The sequence below is a fragment of the Daphnia carinata genome, chromosome 3, assembly GCF_022539665.2.
Source record: "Daphnia carinata strain CSIRO-1 chromosome 3, CSIRO_AGI_Dcar_HiC_V3, whole genome shotgun sequence".
In the NCBI taxonomy this organism is placed as follows: domain Eukaryota; kingdom Metazoa; phylum Arthropoda; class Branchiopoda; order Diplostraca; family Daphniidae; genus Daphnia; species Daphnia carinata.
In genome coordinates, this window is record NC_081333.1 from 11,560,282 (window position 1) to 11,573,450 (window position 13,169).

The 13,169-nt window shown below is 37.5% G+C and overlaps 2 protein-coding genes and 2 long non-coding RNA genes across 4 annotated transcripts; 1 reads left to right on the forward strand and 3 right to left on the reverse strand.

Annotated features, from left to right (window-relative positions):
• Positions 1 to 2,850: 2,850 nt before the first annotated feature.
• On the reverse strand, positions 2,851 to 4,145 carry LOC130697399 (uncharacterized). Its single transcript, XR_009420652.1, has 5 exons — positions 4,073 to 4,145; positions 3,875 to 4,015; positions 3,621 to 3,804; positions 3,210 to 3,558; positions 2,851 to 3,138 (listed from the first exon to the last, which is right to left on the reverse strand). It is a non-coding gene; the product is annotated as an uncharacterized LOC130697399 (long non-coding RNA).
• A 2,914-nt stretch (positions 4,146 to 7,059) lies between these two features.
• LOC130697400 (uncharacterized) lies at positions 7,060 to 8,685 on the reverse strand. Its single transcript, XR_009420653.1, has 3 exons — positions 8,618 to 8,685; positions 7,494 to 7,614; positions 7,060 to 7,387 (listed from the first exon to the last, which is right to left on the reverse strand). It is a non-coding gene; the product is annotated as an uncharacterized LOC130697400 (long non-coding RNA).
• A 1,274-nt stretch (positions 8,686 to 9,959) lies between these two features.
• On the forward strand, positions 9,960 to 11,015 carry LOC130697391 (mitochondrial import inner membrane translocase subunit Tim21-like). The gene is made up of 4 exons (XM_057520294.2): positions 9,960 to 10,257; positions 10,319 to 10,553; positions 10,617 to 10,661; positions 10,719 to 11,015. Exons 1-4 carry the CDS (start codon positions 10,071 to 10,073, stop codon positions 10,885 to 10,887), a joined length of 636 nt encoding a protein of 211 aa, XP_057376277.1. The 5' UTR covers positions 9,960 to 10,070; the 3' UTR covers positions 10,888 to 11,015.
• LOC130697393 (uncharacterized) lies at positions 11,007 to 11,932 on the reverse strand. Its single transcript, XM_057520297.2, has 4 exons — positions 11,757 to 11,932; positions 11,551 to 11,670; positions 11,294 to 11,472; positions 11,007 to 11,221 (listed from the first exon to the last, which is right to left on the reverse strand). Exons 1-4 carry the CDS (start codon positions 11,815 to 11,817, stop codon positions 11,132 to 11,134), a joined length of 450 nt encoding a protein of 149 aa, XP_057376280.1. The 5' UTR covers positions 11,818 to 11,932; the 3' UTR covers positions 11,007 to 11,131.
• Positions 11,933 to 13,169: the final 1,237 nt, after the last annotated feature.

Consider the following 13,169-nt stretch of genomic DNA (forward strand, 5'->3'; position numbering starts at 1 on the left):
GAATTTTAACAAACAATTATTTATTGTTTAGTTATTCAGTCTACCACCTGACAGTGTGTTAAAGTTAAATTCTGTTAGTGCTGCACTAAAAGAATTGTTAGTCATAAGTCCATGCAGCGAAGGAAGTGAACAATTGTGGGACCGTATTTGGGCTGAAAATGGGTGTGGTACGGAAACCCAGAAATAGCACGAGTTCAACATAAAACATGAATTAGGTACTTTTCGGTTTTTTGTCTATCGAAAAAGTATTTTTAATGCTATTATTTTGCATTCACAGAATTTTAGTGGGGGATCAAGTCAAGTCTAGAAGTGTTACAGGATGGAAGAGTGAGCCTACAGTTGAAAAACGCTGAAAGTGCATTACCATTAAGGTATGAGGTAAAGTAATAGAGTATGCAAATTGTCTAATGAGAAGTACCATCTTGTGTGAATGAATCCTGTGTAACAGCAATCCTTTATAGTTCTGTCACAGCTAGAAGCCTCAAATAATTCTGCTTCTCTTGCTAAAGAACAACTTGTCCTTTACGTTCAGAGTGTTGGTGAAGCTGGGTACTTAAATGGCCATAAAGATGTTTCATTTCGTTGGCATTGCAGCGATGAACATCATACATGGACTTTTTAGGTATGAAAGGAATTTTCTTGAAAATTTGTTGAATTTATGACAAAGCATTTCTCCTGCTTTTTGCCAACCATGTCTAATCTAAAAAAAAAAATTTATCCTATAGGAAAGGATTTTCAGCATACTGGGAACACAACTATCAACAATGCAACATTCTAGGGGTGCTATATTATCATTCAAGAGCCTTATACAATGATTTTCATCTGCAATTTGTATGGCTTTTCCCAAGCTTCTGCCAGAAGTTGAATCTATGAGTCATGTAAGTCACATGAGCAACAATTGAGATGCTTAATGGTGTTGTTTTTCTTTTCTCAGTATAGGTTAATAGTAACATTGGATCTGAAAAGATTCTTGGTTGGGGCAAGACACTGAATAAATTGTAATGATTGAATGGATGACATGACATTTCTATACTTAATTCGGATTCCCCAGACGGTATTTGATATTAAAAAAATTGAAGTGCATATCTGGGCTCCCTTCTTTTCTGAAGCCCCGTTTCCCCTTGACTCATAATAAGCCCGTAGGGGGTCATGCCCCTACTGTACGGTATATATAAAAATAACATATACCGAGGTTTGGAGGGCTCTGGCCGGAAAGGGGACGTGGGGGTCCGCTTAGTCCGATGATGTGTTCACGGAGGGCGACGTGGCTACCCACAAATCCGAACTAAAGGTTAATCGCTCCTGTAAAAATGTTCCAAATCTTCAGCTCTTCTTCCGGCTTCTCTTAGCCAATCACCGGGTAATCTCCCCGGTGGGTCAACAAGGCAGTGTCTCCCCCTGCCTGGGTTGACGGCAACTTTTGAAAGGGCTATTGTGCCTTTTTAAAGTTGCAAAAATAATTGTAATGTGCAGAGAATTGTCAATAAAATATTTTTTCTAAAATATTTTTTGCAAAATTCCTTTCTTTCATTGTCTGTATTCGCTGTGTTCACACGTTACACTTTTTATATTTAGCTTGCTTAATTCACCTTTATTGTTTTTGTCACCTTTGATGGTAAGCATTGTTTCCATTGGTTTATTATCGTTTATCTGTAAGTATTATTTATTACACTCTTTGAATTTGAGAGACTCTCTCTTGAGATTCAAGGAACAATCTGGATATTTTATGAAGTAATTTTGTATTTTGTTTTACTCGTATGGGAACCGATCCCCAGACATTCAGCGTGCAACGCCGATGCTCTAACATTGAGCCACGAGATATATCTAAATATTTTATTATCGCATATCATATGTTATCGTCTAGGATGTTTATGCAGTCTTTCACAACTATATGTTTATCTTTCTATTGCTTCCATAAGGTTCTTAGCTCTGTGGTAGAGCTTTTATCTGCGATACCTGTTACCCTGGGTTCAAACCTCAGTAGATGTGTATAAATGAAGTAGAATAATGTAGAAGAGTATATTGCAGAATTGCATTTCAGTTTTATTCTAAGTGTAAATGCAAGTCCACAAGTGACTAGAAAAAAAAGCCAACTTAAAATCATATGATTCGTGGCTCATTGGTAGAGCATCGGCGAGGTATGCCGAACATCCAGGGTTCGATCCCTGGATAATAATAGAATGCTTACAGATAAACGATAAACCAATACCCGTCACCTTACCATCAAATGTGACAAAAACAAATAAAGCAAAGCCAAAAAAAAAAATTGATAAATGCAATGTGTGAACAAAGCTAACACAGACAATGAAAGAAACGAATTTTGCAAAAAATATTTTAGAAAAAAATATTTTATTGACAATTCTCTGCACATTACAATTATTTTTGCAACTTTAAAAAGGCACAATAGCCCTTTCAAAAGTTGCCGTCAACCCAGGCAGGGGGAGACACTGCCTTGTTGACCCACCGGGGAGATTACCGGTGATTGGCTAAGAGAAGCCGGAAGAAGAGCTGAAGATTTGGAACATTTTTACAGGAGCGATTAACCTTTAGTTCGGATTTGTGGGCAGCCACGTCACCCTCCGTGAACACATCATCGGACGAAGCGGCACCCCACGTCCCCTTTCCGGCCAGAGCCCTCCAAACCTCGGTATATGTTGTTTTTATATATACCGTACAGTAGGGGCATGACCCCCTACGGGCTTATTATGAGTCAAGGGGAAACGGGGCTTCAGAAAAGAAGGGAGCCCAGATATGCACTTCAATTTTTTAAATATCAAATACCGTCTGGGGAATCCGAATTAAGTATAGCAATGTCATGTCATCCAATCAATACAATTTATTCAGTGTCTTGCCCCAACCAAGAATCTTTTCAGATCCAATGTTACTATTAACCTATATTGAGAAAAGAAAAACAACACCGTTAAACATATCAATTGTTGATCATGTAACTTACATGACTCATAGATTCAACTTCTGGTGGAAGCTTGGGAAAGGACATACAAATTGCAGATTAACATCATTGTATAAGGTTCTTGAATGATAAACTAGCACCTGTAGAACGTTGCATTGTTGATAGTTGTGTTCCCAGTACATGAAAATCCTTGCCTATTGGATAAAATTTTTTTTGGTTGATTAGACCTGGTTGGCAAAAAGGAGGAGAAATTCTTCGTCATAAATTTAAAATTATTTGAAGAAAAATCCTTTCATACCTAAAGAGTCCATGTATGATGTTCATCTCTGCAATGGCAGCAAAATTAAAACATCTTTAGGGCCATTTAAGTACCCAATTTCCCCAACACTCTGAACATAAAGGACAAGTTGTTCTTTAGACAGAGAAGCAGAATTATTTGAGGCTTCTAGCTGTGACAGAACTATAAAGGATTGCTGTTGTACTGGATTCATTAACACAAGATGGTACTTCTCATTAGGCAATTTGCATTACTCTATTAATTTACCTCACACCTTAACGGTAATGCACTCTCAGTGTTTTTTCATCTGTAGGCTCACTCTTCCATCCTGTAACACTTCCAGACTTGACTTGATCCCCCCGCTAAAATTCTGTGAATGCAAAATAATAGCATTAAAAATACTTTTTCGATAGACAAAGAACGGGGAAGTACCTAATCCATGTTTTAGGTTGAACTCATGCCATTTCTGTGTTTCCATAGCACACCCATTTTTGGCCCAAATACAGTACCACAATTCTTCAGTTCCTTCGCTGCATGGACTTATTACTAACAATTCTTTTAGTGCAGCACTAACAGAATTTAAATTTAACACACTGTCAGGTGGTGGACTGAATAACTAAACAATAAATAATTGTTTGTTAAAATTCTATACTTATTTGGAATTCTTATTTGGAAAGTTTAGGCACCTGACTGTGTTCACCTAATGCCAATTCCTCCTCACGTTCAGTTAGGGATGAGTTTTGAAAAACCTCCTTCACTGTTTGGAAACTGTTTTGTTCCAATTTGTTCTTTTCCCCTAGCTGAGCTTGTAGACTCAAAAATTTGAGCTCCAAAACACGAATGAATAAAAGCAAATAAATAGAATCATTACGTATTAGGCCTACCATCCTTAGCTTCGTTGTTATCTAATATTTTGTGTTGTTCCAATAACTGGGCCTGCAGCTTCATTATTTGATCTAATAAACAATAATTAATAATTGAAAACCAATATAATAATGTTTATACTTACCACTTTTTTGTTTTATTATCTTATCCATTTTTCAATTGTTCCTCCAGCCACGCGTTGTTCTCCAGCCACGCTACTCAATTAACTGCTAATGGGATACAATTAACTGAAATTGCTTACATGCCTGTAATAACGAAACCGACTGATAGATGGCTACGGGTAGAAAAAAGAGAAAAAAGTGCGATTTTTTTTTTTTTTCCGCCATTTTTTTTTTTTTTTTTATGTAAAACGGATTGCCATATAAAACGGATTGCCATATTTACTAACTTGGAATAAAACAAAAGGCTGAAGCCAAAACGGTGCCGCACTTTAATAACAAAGGGTTCCACCAGCACCTGGCGGAGCAATGTGGGGCTACATAATTCTTGTTGAATAATTTGTATTAGGATAGAGAATTTTATCGAACGAGGATGACAGTTAATTACGTTGTTCTGTCTAAGACGCTCTCCATCTTTAGATTGGCGACATTTTGATCCTGCGATGAGTTCCTGTAGGCCTTCTACATGTATTGATGTACATCAATAAAAGGATACCTCTAGTTCATGCCTAATGTAAGTTTCATCAGCCAGCACTATCATTTTGACATTTATTTCATGTCTATGAATGAGATTTAATAATTATTTTTGAAGACAAAAAATCTCAATTAATGGCCGGGCAAGCCAATTAATTGAAACAGTTGAACGAGACACCGAAAGTTTCCATCATGCACTAGCTCAGATGAAAGACTGGTGATTCTTGGCAGGCAGTTCAGCCTCTTCAGCGATTACGTTCACCTATAGGCAGTATGGGAATTAACACCGACGGCATTATAATTTAATTGAAAAAATCGAACAAGAGCACACTAGATCGCTTTGGATTTAGCCCCTAGGGATGTGATGACAGTGTTCATTCATGTGCATTCTTCTGAAGCTCTTTATAAGCGGATACCTACGTCAACAAGACTTACGATATTGCAAAATTAATCATTCATTTCCTTAACCATAAAGTATACCAGGACAAGTAAGGTACCCCTTTGCACGGACGAGCTTGACTTTTACATGTTAAGCTCCATAGGTGGCGTTCAGCAACTCGCCAGCACGCGAATTTGGAGGAGCCTTAACGTATGAATCCAAACTAGAGCACCCTAGCGGGTGAAAAGCAAAGCCATTTGCGATTTAGCACGCCATCTGCGGAGCTTGACATAGGTAGCTGAAGCTCTCTCGTACAAAAGGTACCCTTCGGTATTATTTCTGGTGAGATGAAGCGAAAATGAACAAGGCCATAGGCAGAAAAATTAAAGAACCTTAACGCCATCTAGCATCTGCGAGAAGCAGTTTTTCGTTTATAAACGTACGTTATAAACGTTACAAACGTTTTTGTTTATTCAGGTTATTTATGATTTATTCATTAACTAATTTTAATCCTATGAGTGATAAAAGCACCATGAAAAATTGTCAAATGGTGCCCAACTTACATATCTGAGATTATAAAAAAGGACGGAGAATGTACAAAAACGTATTTCTCAGTCGTTGGATGGCGCTAATAAGTGCCGACAAACTGTACACCTTTTTTAACATGGAGTTACCGATCTCCTCTTCTTCTCTGCTCGTGGTATAATTCACGACAAAACCGAGGGATCTTTTTGGCTTTAAGAAAATACTTATTACATCGTTTTTCACGTCAAGGTACAAGCTTAGGCATTCAATAAATGCCTGAAATTAACTTCAATACATCGTATAGAATTTTGTCAAAGGCACAGTACTATATAAAACATAGAAATACAACATATATACTTTACCAGGCATTTTCCGTCATCATAGGCCGCATAAGTTTTAGGGCATTACTACATCGACGATAATGCCCAATGGACGCTCACTGTTCAATGGTTGCTTCTAGCACGAAGTTCAACAATGAGCTCCTAGTTGATGGTCTCTGTCTTTAATATAATAAAACACAATAACTTAGTGAGGCAAACTTCTATTCTACAACAAGAAAGGAAACAACAACAAAAAAATAAATAATGGGAAAGACAGAAATGACTCGACGTTCTGGCTTCACTTCTATCTAGATGAACTTTTCATTTCTAAAATTTTACCACAAAAATTATGCGTTCGTCACTACTTGTTTAATTCAAGTGTAAATGATTGATTTTTTTTTTCGCAACAACCATAAAATGAAAGCAACAGGAGTTTGTAAAAATACTCTTGTGAATAAAAAGAAAATCAAAGTAGAAATAGAACGTATAAAACTTTCATATTTACGATTAAACTACGTACCTTTTAAATGCATTAGAAAAAGCAGTCAATTCTTACCCCAGGCGATCGGTGGTCTCATGTACACGAACATGCGGTTCTCGTTGCTTTATCTGTTTCTTCTTGAGCCATTCTTCAATTGCACGCTCGTCAGTGGCAATACCAACTGGTTTGGTTGGACCGAACATTGATGCTGTAATGGTACCAGCATCATATGGTCTTTCGACAGATGCGGCAACCATTGCGGAGGCTACGGCAACAGGACCGCTTCTTTCCTCCAATGGGACTGTTCAAGTATTCAGAGATAATCTTAGTTTTTCCCGGCCGGATTTTTCACTTTCATTTTCATCTTGGTTAAAAAAAAAGGCACCTTCTTTATCACGACCGAAGGAGCAGGACCGTCACGGCCTTCTTGTCACAACAACGTACGATGATGCAGCTTCTCTGTCTCTTCCATATAGGGAAAAACCATCATGATCACGTCCACTGTATGAGCTTGGTGGATCATCACGACTACCGAACGAACCGGACACAGCGTCTCTTCTTGCACAAAAGGAATTCCTTTCAGACTGAAGACCTCCGCCACAGGCGTGATCCCTTGAATTGAATGAAAAGGGATACCGTTCGCCCGCAGGTTCTAACTCAACAGACTTTAGGGTTCAACAGATGTATATGTATAAATAACCATACTTTGTTTTGCCATGATTTCTAAAAATACCTCCATTTTGATGAATTATCCATCTTGATGCCACCACCTTTATAACCTACTCTTGCCATCACGGGATGTCGGTGCCTCTCTTGGCGCGTTATGACAATCGGATGGAGTTAAATTTTCCTTCTTCTCGCCATTAGGAGAGGGACGGCGATCCTATACCTCCGGTTAGTGCTCGGCCCCGGTCTACCCAGGGTTTACTCGTGACGAGCTTCCTACCGGCAGGTGCTGACGTGAAGGTGAAAAAACGCTGCAACAAAACCAAACACATTTTACGTGTATCCTGCCGGTATCTTCCGGTATTGCCGGGTGTGCTAAGCATCAAACTGTGTGCATTAGAAAAAGAATCGCTTTACTGTTGACTGAAGCTGATTCTATAACTCTTCGTATTCCTTGTCGTTGTTAATTGTTTTTGTACAGCAATGGCCGGTATAAGCTGGCGAGTTCCAACCAACCTCATTACTTGGCTCAGGTAACCTAAGGACAAATTTTAAAAATGTACTTATTAGAAACAGAATTTATCCTTGAAGGCATATTTTCAGACTTTCAAATATACAAATCTTTTCTTAAGTTAACTAATCAACTTATCCTGTACAAAAATGCGCACTATTACGAACAACTGACAGAAACTTTTTACAGTAAAACGGTCCGTCATGACACCTTGATCACGTTAACAAAGCATGGTATTGACTAACGTAGGCCTATTTACCAGCCTGTTTTTTTTTTATTTATTTTGGAAATATGTGATCTGAAAAAATCCAGGGTCTTTTACACTACCAGGCTAATCCATCTGTCAAGCTTTGCCTACCAAATCGATCTGACTTTTCTCAAACTATGAACTTTAATTGTCAACTCCAATTTCTTAGTAAAAAGGCATTGTGCATTTAAAGAATAAGTATTATAGAAAACGAAATCCAGTCATTGGCAACGAATCAGCAAGGAAAGTGATGTCTATGCTACATGTTACAAAGAGATAAAAACCCTGTGTGAACCATGTCTATTACAATATTAACTTGCTGTTTCATTAGTTAACAGGAAATCATTAACAAGACAAGGTAAGAATGACGAAAACACCAATACCACCAGTGGAGGTTTGCTTCATCTGCATTCATTTTTACATTCTGTCTCGACAAATTACTCAATAGCTGAAACACCAATATGCAAGCAAATCAGCATTCATTTCAGGCCAATCAAGTGTGAAATCCTTCGAAAGCATATGACAGAACATGAATTAGATATGAAACATTTACCTTTTAAATTTTGTGGTATGGTCTATGGTTGGCTACTTCTATTAAGCAGATTTAAGCATATTCATAGAATAATCTCAAAAACATTCCTTTGTTAAATTTCCCAACGTGTCACACACCATTTATCAAATTGTTCATGGTGCTTCTAATAGTTATAGGATTTAAATAAGTTAACGAATAAATCATCAATAACCTGAGTAAACAAAAGCAAAAACACCATACAATATACGTACTGTTTCTCCCCGATACGTTAGATAACGCCGATGTTCTTTAAATTTTTCTCGCTATGGTCTTGCCTATATCCTTTTCATCTCTGCATCAACCGAAATGTAGATTTAAGGTGACTTAGGCCAAAAACAAAATAGACATAAATTAAATTTAATTAATGAATTTTCCTACTTTCAACAGTAGCTGCCAGCTGAGCTGCAGAGTGCATTCATCTGCACCACTATACGCATCTACTACGTGTAAAAAAAAAAAAAAAAAAAAAAAAAAAAAAAACGGTATCGAAGAGGGTCACATTGCTCGATGATTAGCTGCCTGCATCCATGAACCTAGTGGCCATGGGGAGACTTACGAACAACCTACAAGTTCCGATTACCTCTTCTCTACCTGAGTTTGTGGGTCGATCTTCAATCGACCGATCGACCGAAGATCGATTTTTTTGTGCCATTTTTAGCCCCTTTATAGTAGGCATGGCTTTTATTAGTGTGCAATTTTTAACCCGTTTACAGTAGGCATGGCTCTTCTTTTTTCTCTTCTTTTCACTTTTCTATCCAGCGTTGCCATTTGGTGTAAATGATGTCCGAAGCGAGAAAGTAGAATCTTGCGTAATCCATTGTAATGAAGATGCTGAATGTGCCGTAATCCGATGAGATGAAGAATCTTGAGAGTCTTGAATGATGATATGGAAGGCTGGGAGCGAAGGGAGCGTGGAGGGAAGAGAGGGCTTGGAAATTGGAAGTAGCGGGATTTGAACCCGGGACCGACAGAATACAAAGCGAGTGTGACAACCACTGTGCCAGGGCCGCACATCCACATCAAATTTTGCATTGATTGTCACCAAGATAGCCAGCCTATGTACATAACAGGTGTAAGTGAAGTATGGCGTTATGACATAGTTCGCGGGTGCCATCCTAATTACACGGGTTCGAATCTTTGTTGTCATGCTATTAAATTTTTTTATAAAGATATTTATTTTTATATTAATATTGATATTTATATTATATTGATATTTTTTTTAGTCTATATTATTGTGCAAAGCACCCGCTATCCCTGCCCGTCGGCTTACGTGCTGTCGCCCACCCGAAAAGTTGCTGATATCCACGTTTCCATCCACATTGTAGCGTTCCAGAACCCCATCTCGCCGATTCACTCCCGCCGGTTGCGTTTTTGACGTAGCCCCCCGCCAGCCAATCACAGCAAATGCACAACGTGACAGCCACACAAAAGTCCGCCCCCTTTTTCCTTGTTGCTTGATAGAGAAGAGAGATGTTTTAGGCTCACTTGTTCACTACAACACATTACTAGACATTACATTTTACCAAGAACAAACAAATGACAGACGCCGTAACCATGGCAACGTCGCCAGTCAGTACGATTGTAACTTGCAAATAAAAATCAAAGTTGGTTTTATGCCTTGAAGAGCATATTCCCCAAAAAAAAGTGCAATAGAAAGTCGAATAAATGCTGTACCATAACTTCCGCATATTTTTTCAGTCAAAAATTTGCCCAAATGTAAGGGGACGAACTTTCCGTGGTTTTTATACGTGCCAAACCCTTTACGAAACCGAGAAAAGAGGAACAAACACTGAAAAACTCGTCCTCTCAACTTCAAAAAATGATGGGGTTGGTGTTCCGTTGGGTTCCAAAGGTGTGGATGGTTAATAAAATATGTGTAATTATTTAGTTCATTAACATCTATTTGCTTTCAGTTAAAGATGCTGGAAAAACTGTTTGGTACACTGGAATTGTAGTCATTGGCTTTCTTGCAACTGGAGCCCTTCTATTTGCTGTGATAAAAGAACTTCTGTGGAGTGAAAGCCCCCAATCTGTATACTCAGATGCCCTGAAGAAATGCACTGAATGTTCAAGAATGAAAGATTTGCTTGGGGAACCAATCACTGGGTTCTGTGATGGCTCTGGTCGGAGAGGCCGAACAAATTTAAGGTTTTAAATTAAAGAAAAAGCTAACTTGGGTCTATAAATTTTAGTTTTATTTTAATGGTGTAGGCATAGCTTTTATGTAAAAGATGGTGTAGAACACCTACAAATCAGGTAAATTGGAAACTTAATAAGAAAAACTTGGTTATACATTCATTTTCCTTTGCCCAGGTTTTATGTAAAAGGTATTCGCAACCAAGCCACGGTTAATGCAGTAATGGAAAAAACGACTGGAAAATTTGAATACAAGTACTTGGTGGCTGAAACAGAAAATTACCCAAAAGAAAAAATATTCCTTATTGATAATAGAAAATATGGGGTGAACTTACAGGAATGTTGAATAGCTGTCAGAGAATTACCCTAATGAAAAAATATTAATTATTGATAACAGAAAACATGTTGCAAATATTTAGGATTTAAGAATAGTTGAAGGTGAAATTACAAAAGAATAAATCCTGATACTTGTAAGTTGTGTATTTTAAAAACTTCATTGAAAGGAATTGTTCAGTCAGACGATGCAATGGACGGAATGATTTAACATGTTTAAGATGCACTTTTACAACATGGGTCATTAAAAACTACCATTATGAGCGTCCTATATATATATAGGCAGAAATTGCTAAAACTCCAATAAAAATGAGATGTAAACTGGAATGCAGTGATGCTCCTGTCAACTGTACAAAAAAATATGAATTAAATGAATAATGTATTTTCTAAAGTAAGAAACATAACACAAAATACTGTACCGTAACAAAGTAGTTGCAACGATCACCCTGGCAGCATTCTGAACACCTCCAATCGAGGTACCAAATTCTTTCACAGTAAGGTAGGGTTTCGTTCCAAGTCTTCTCACAAAAACTCTTTGTTGCACATTGTTTGGAGACATAATATTGCTTGTCAGCATTAATAGTCCAATAAGGATGACCTAATTTTTAAATGACAATCATGCTTTATATACCATCAAACTGCACAAGATAATCATTTGTTTAAATGGGCAACATACTTCCCCATGCAATTGTTGTCAAACAATAGTCTTCCCCAGGTTCACAAGTTCTAATCGTTCTGAGACATTTCTCCGTATTTCCGTTCTGTGTAGTACAAACATAGCACTCGAGCGAATCACCTGAAGAATGCAAACAAAAACGAGAGAATGAATGGTAACTTTGTTAAGGGTACCGAAACACTACTTTTTTAGGGAAACAACTTTACCGAAGTTAAAGAATAGAACGAAATAGAATAAAACAGCTAAGAATTTTATGTAAACAACCATCTTCGCTGAATGCGAAGGTCTGTTAATCTTTCCCGCAGTTTGGGAGGAATCTGTCAGTAAATGAATAAAAATTGTTACGCCACAACAGACGAGAAGTGAAACTGGAAAAAAACACAGTAAAATGCAAAGTTACACGCCCTTAGAAGTTGCCAGATCTAATGGTTCGCGATCAAAATTCGGGTAGGTAGCTCGGCCCCGAAAACCTAAAGCCCCACGCACCGCGCCACCCACATCGAAAAAAGAAAAATTTAATCCCAATCAGTACGGGTTATTCTCCGGTGATGGTGTCACCGGCCAATACAGTTTTGAAAATTGCACCATTTTGTATGTTACGCGGTGTTATTCACACGAATATTTTTACTATTACAAGTTAGAAAATCAATAATTTTTGGTTGAGCACCGGGACCGTGGATCAGAACGTTGGAGTTTTTGTTGTTTCAGTAACTCAAGCAACGTGAATGTGTAAAGAAGCATAAACGTATCGAGGGGGTAGAAAAGGTCTTTTTAAATATCATTGCCAAACGGGGTACGAAAGCAACGCGATCGGGGTTTACGATCGAGGTTTGCTATTACAATCCTGAGCAGGCAAAAAAAAATGGTGCGCTGTGTATCGAAAAACCGGCACTGAACATTCCAACTTGGTCTCCGTCACCTAGGCCAACTGTTTGGCTCTTGCATTGAGCCAGACAGTTGGCCTAGGTGACGGGTTTTTCGAAGTCTCTTCTAGCCAATGTACTTTTACAATTTTAACTTTATTATTATACTTATATTAATACTTTTGCAAATTTAAAGTAGGATTTCCCAAAACAAAAATAAATCACATATCTTTTTCAGAGTTTTTGTTGTCCAAAGATATAGTGGATACATACGGTAAAAAAAATGCTTTTGTTCTCAATTTTTTTTGTTTTGGAAAAACCTACTTTATATTTCAGAGAAATCGAAAGCACTTATTAAGAGCTATTCGTTGCAATAAAAATTATTCATTTTTGACTCCTACTTTGTCCGTTAATAAATATTTTATTTTTAGATGGTTTATAGGAGGAGGGGAAACTACGATAAGTTGTAAACTTTGGGCCTTTCGTACGGGTATTTTTGATGAATGTTATGTACAATAGATGTAATATTTAGATTCCTTATAACACTAGAAATGTTTTAGTGTATATTACACAACAAAATTTGTCAAATTAGTTGAACAAACTCTAAATTATTAAAAGCCAATCATAGTCAAGAAGACAGAAGCCATTGTTTTTTGGCGGATGTTTTAAATTTCCTATTGTTGTCTAGGTAAGAAAAAGTTTGAAAACAAGTCATGCAGTTATATATCAGTCTTGGGGTGTAGCTGTATGATATTA

Coding starts and splice junctions, on each gene's coding strand:
- LOC130697391 (XM_057520294.2), top strand. CDS start 10,071: ATGCTGTACCATAACTTCCGCATATTTTTTCAGTCAAAAATTTGCCCA. Junction 10,258..10,318: donor TGTTCCGTTGGGTTCCAAAG/GTGTGGATGGTT, acceptor ATTTGCTTTCAG/TTAAAGATGCTGGAAAAACT. Junction 10,554..10,616: donor AGAGGCCGAACAAATTTAAG/GTTTTAAATTAA, acceptor TTAATGGTGTAG/GCATAGCTTTTATGTAAAAG.
- LOC130697393 (XM_057520297.2), bottom strand. CDS start 11,817: ATGGTTGTTTACATAAAATTCTTAGCTGTTTTATTCTATTTCGTTCTA. Junction 11,473..11,550: donor GACAACAATTGCATGGGGAA/GTATGTTGCCCA, acceptor TTTAAAAATTAG/GTCATCCTTATTGGACTATT. Junction 11,222..11,293: donor GTTGCAACTACTTTGTTACG/GTACAGTATTTT, acceptor TTTTTTGTACAG/TTGACAGGAGCATCACTGCA.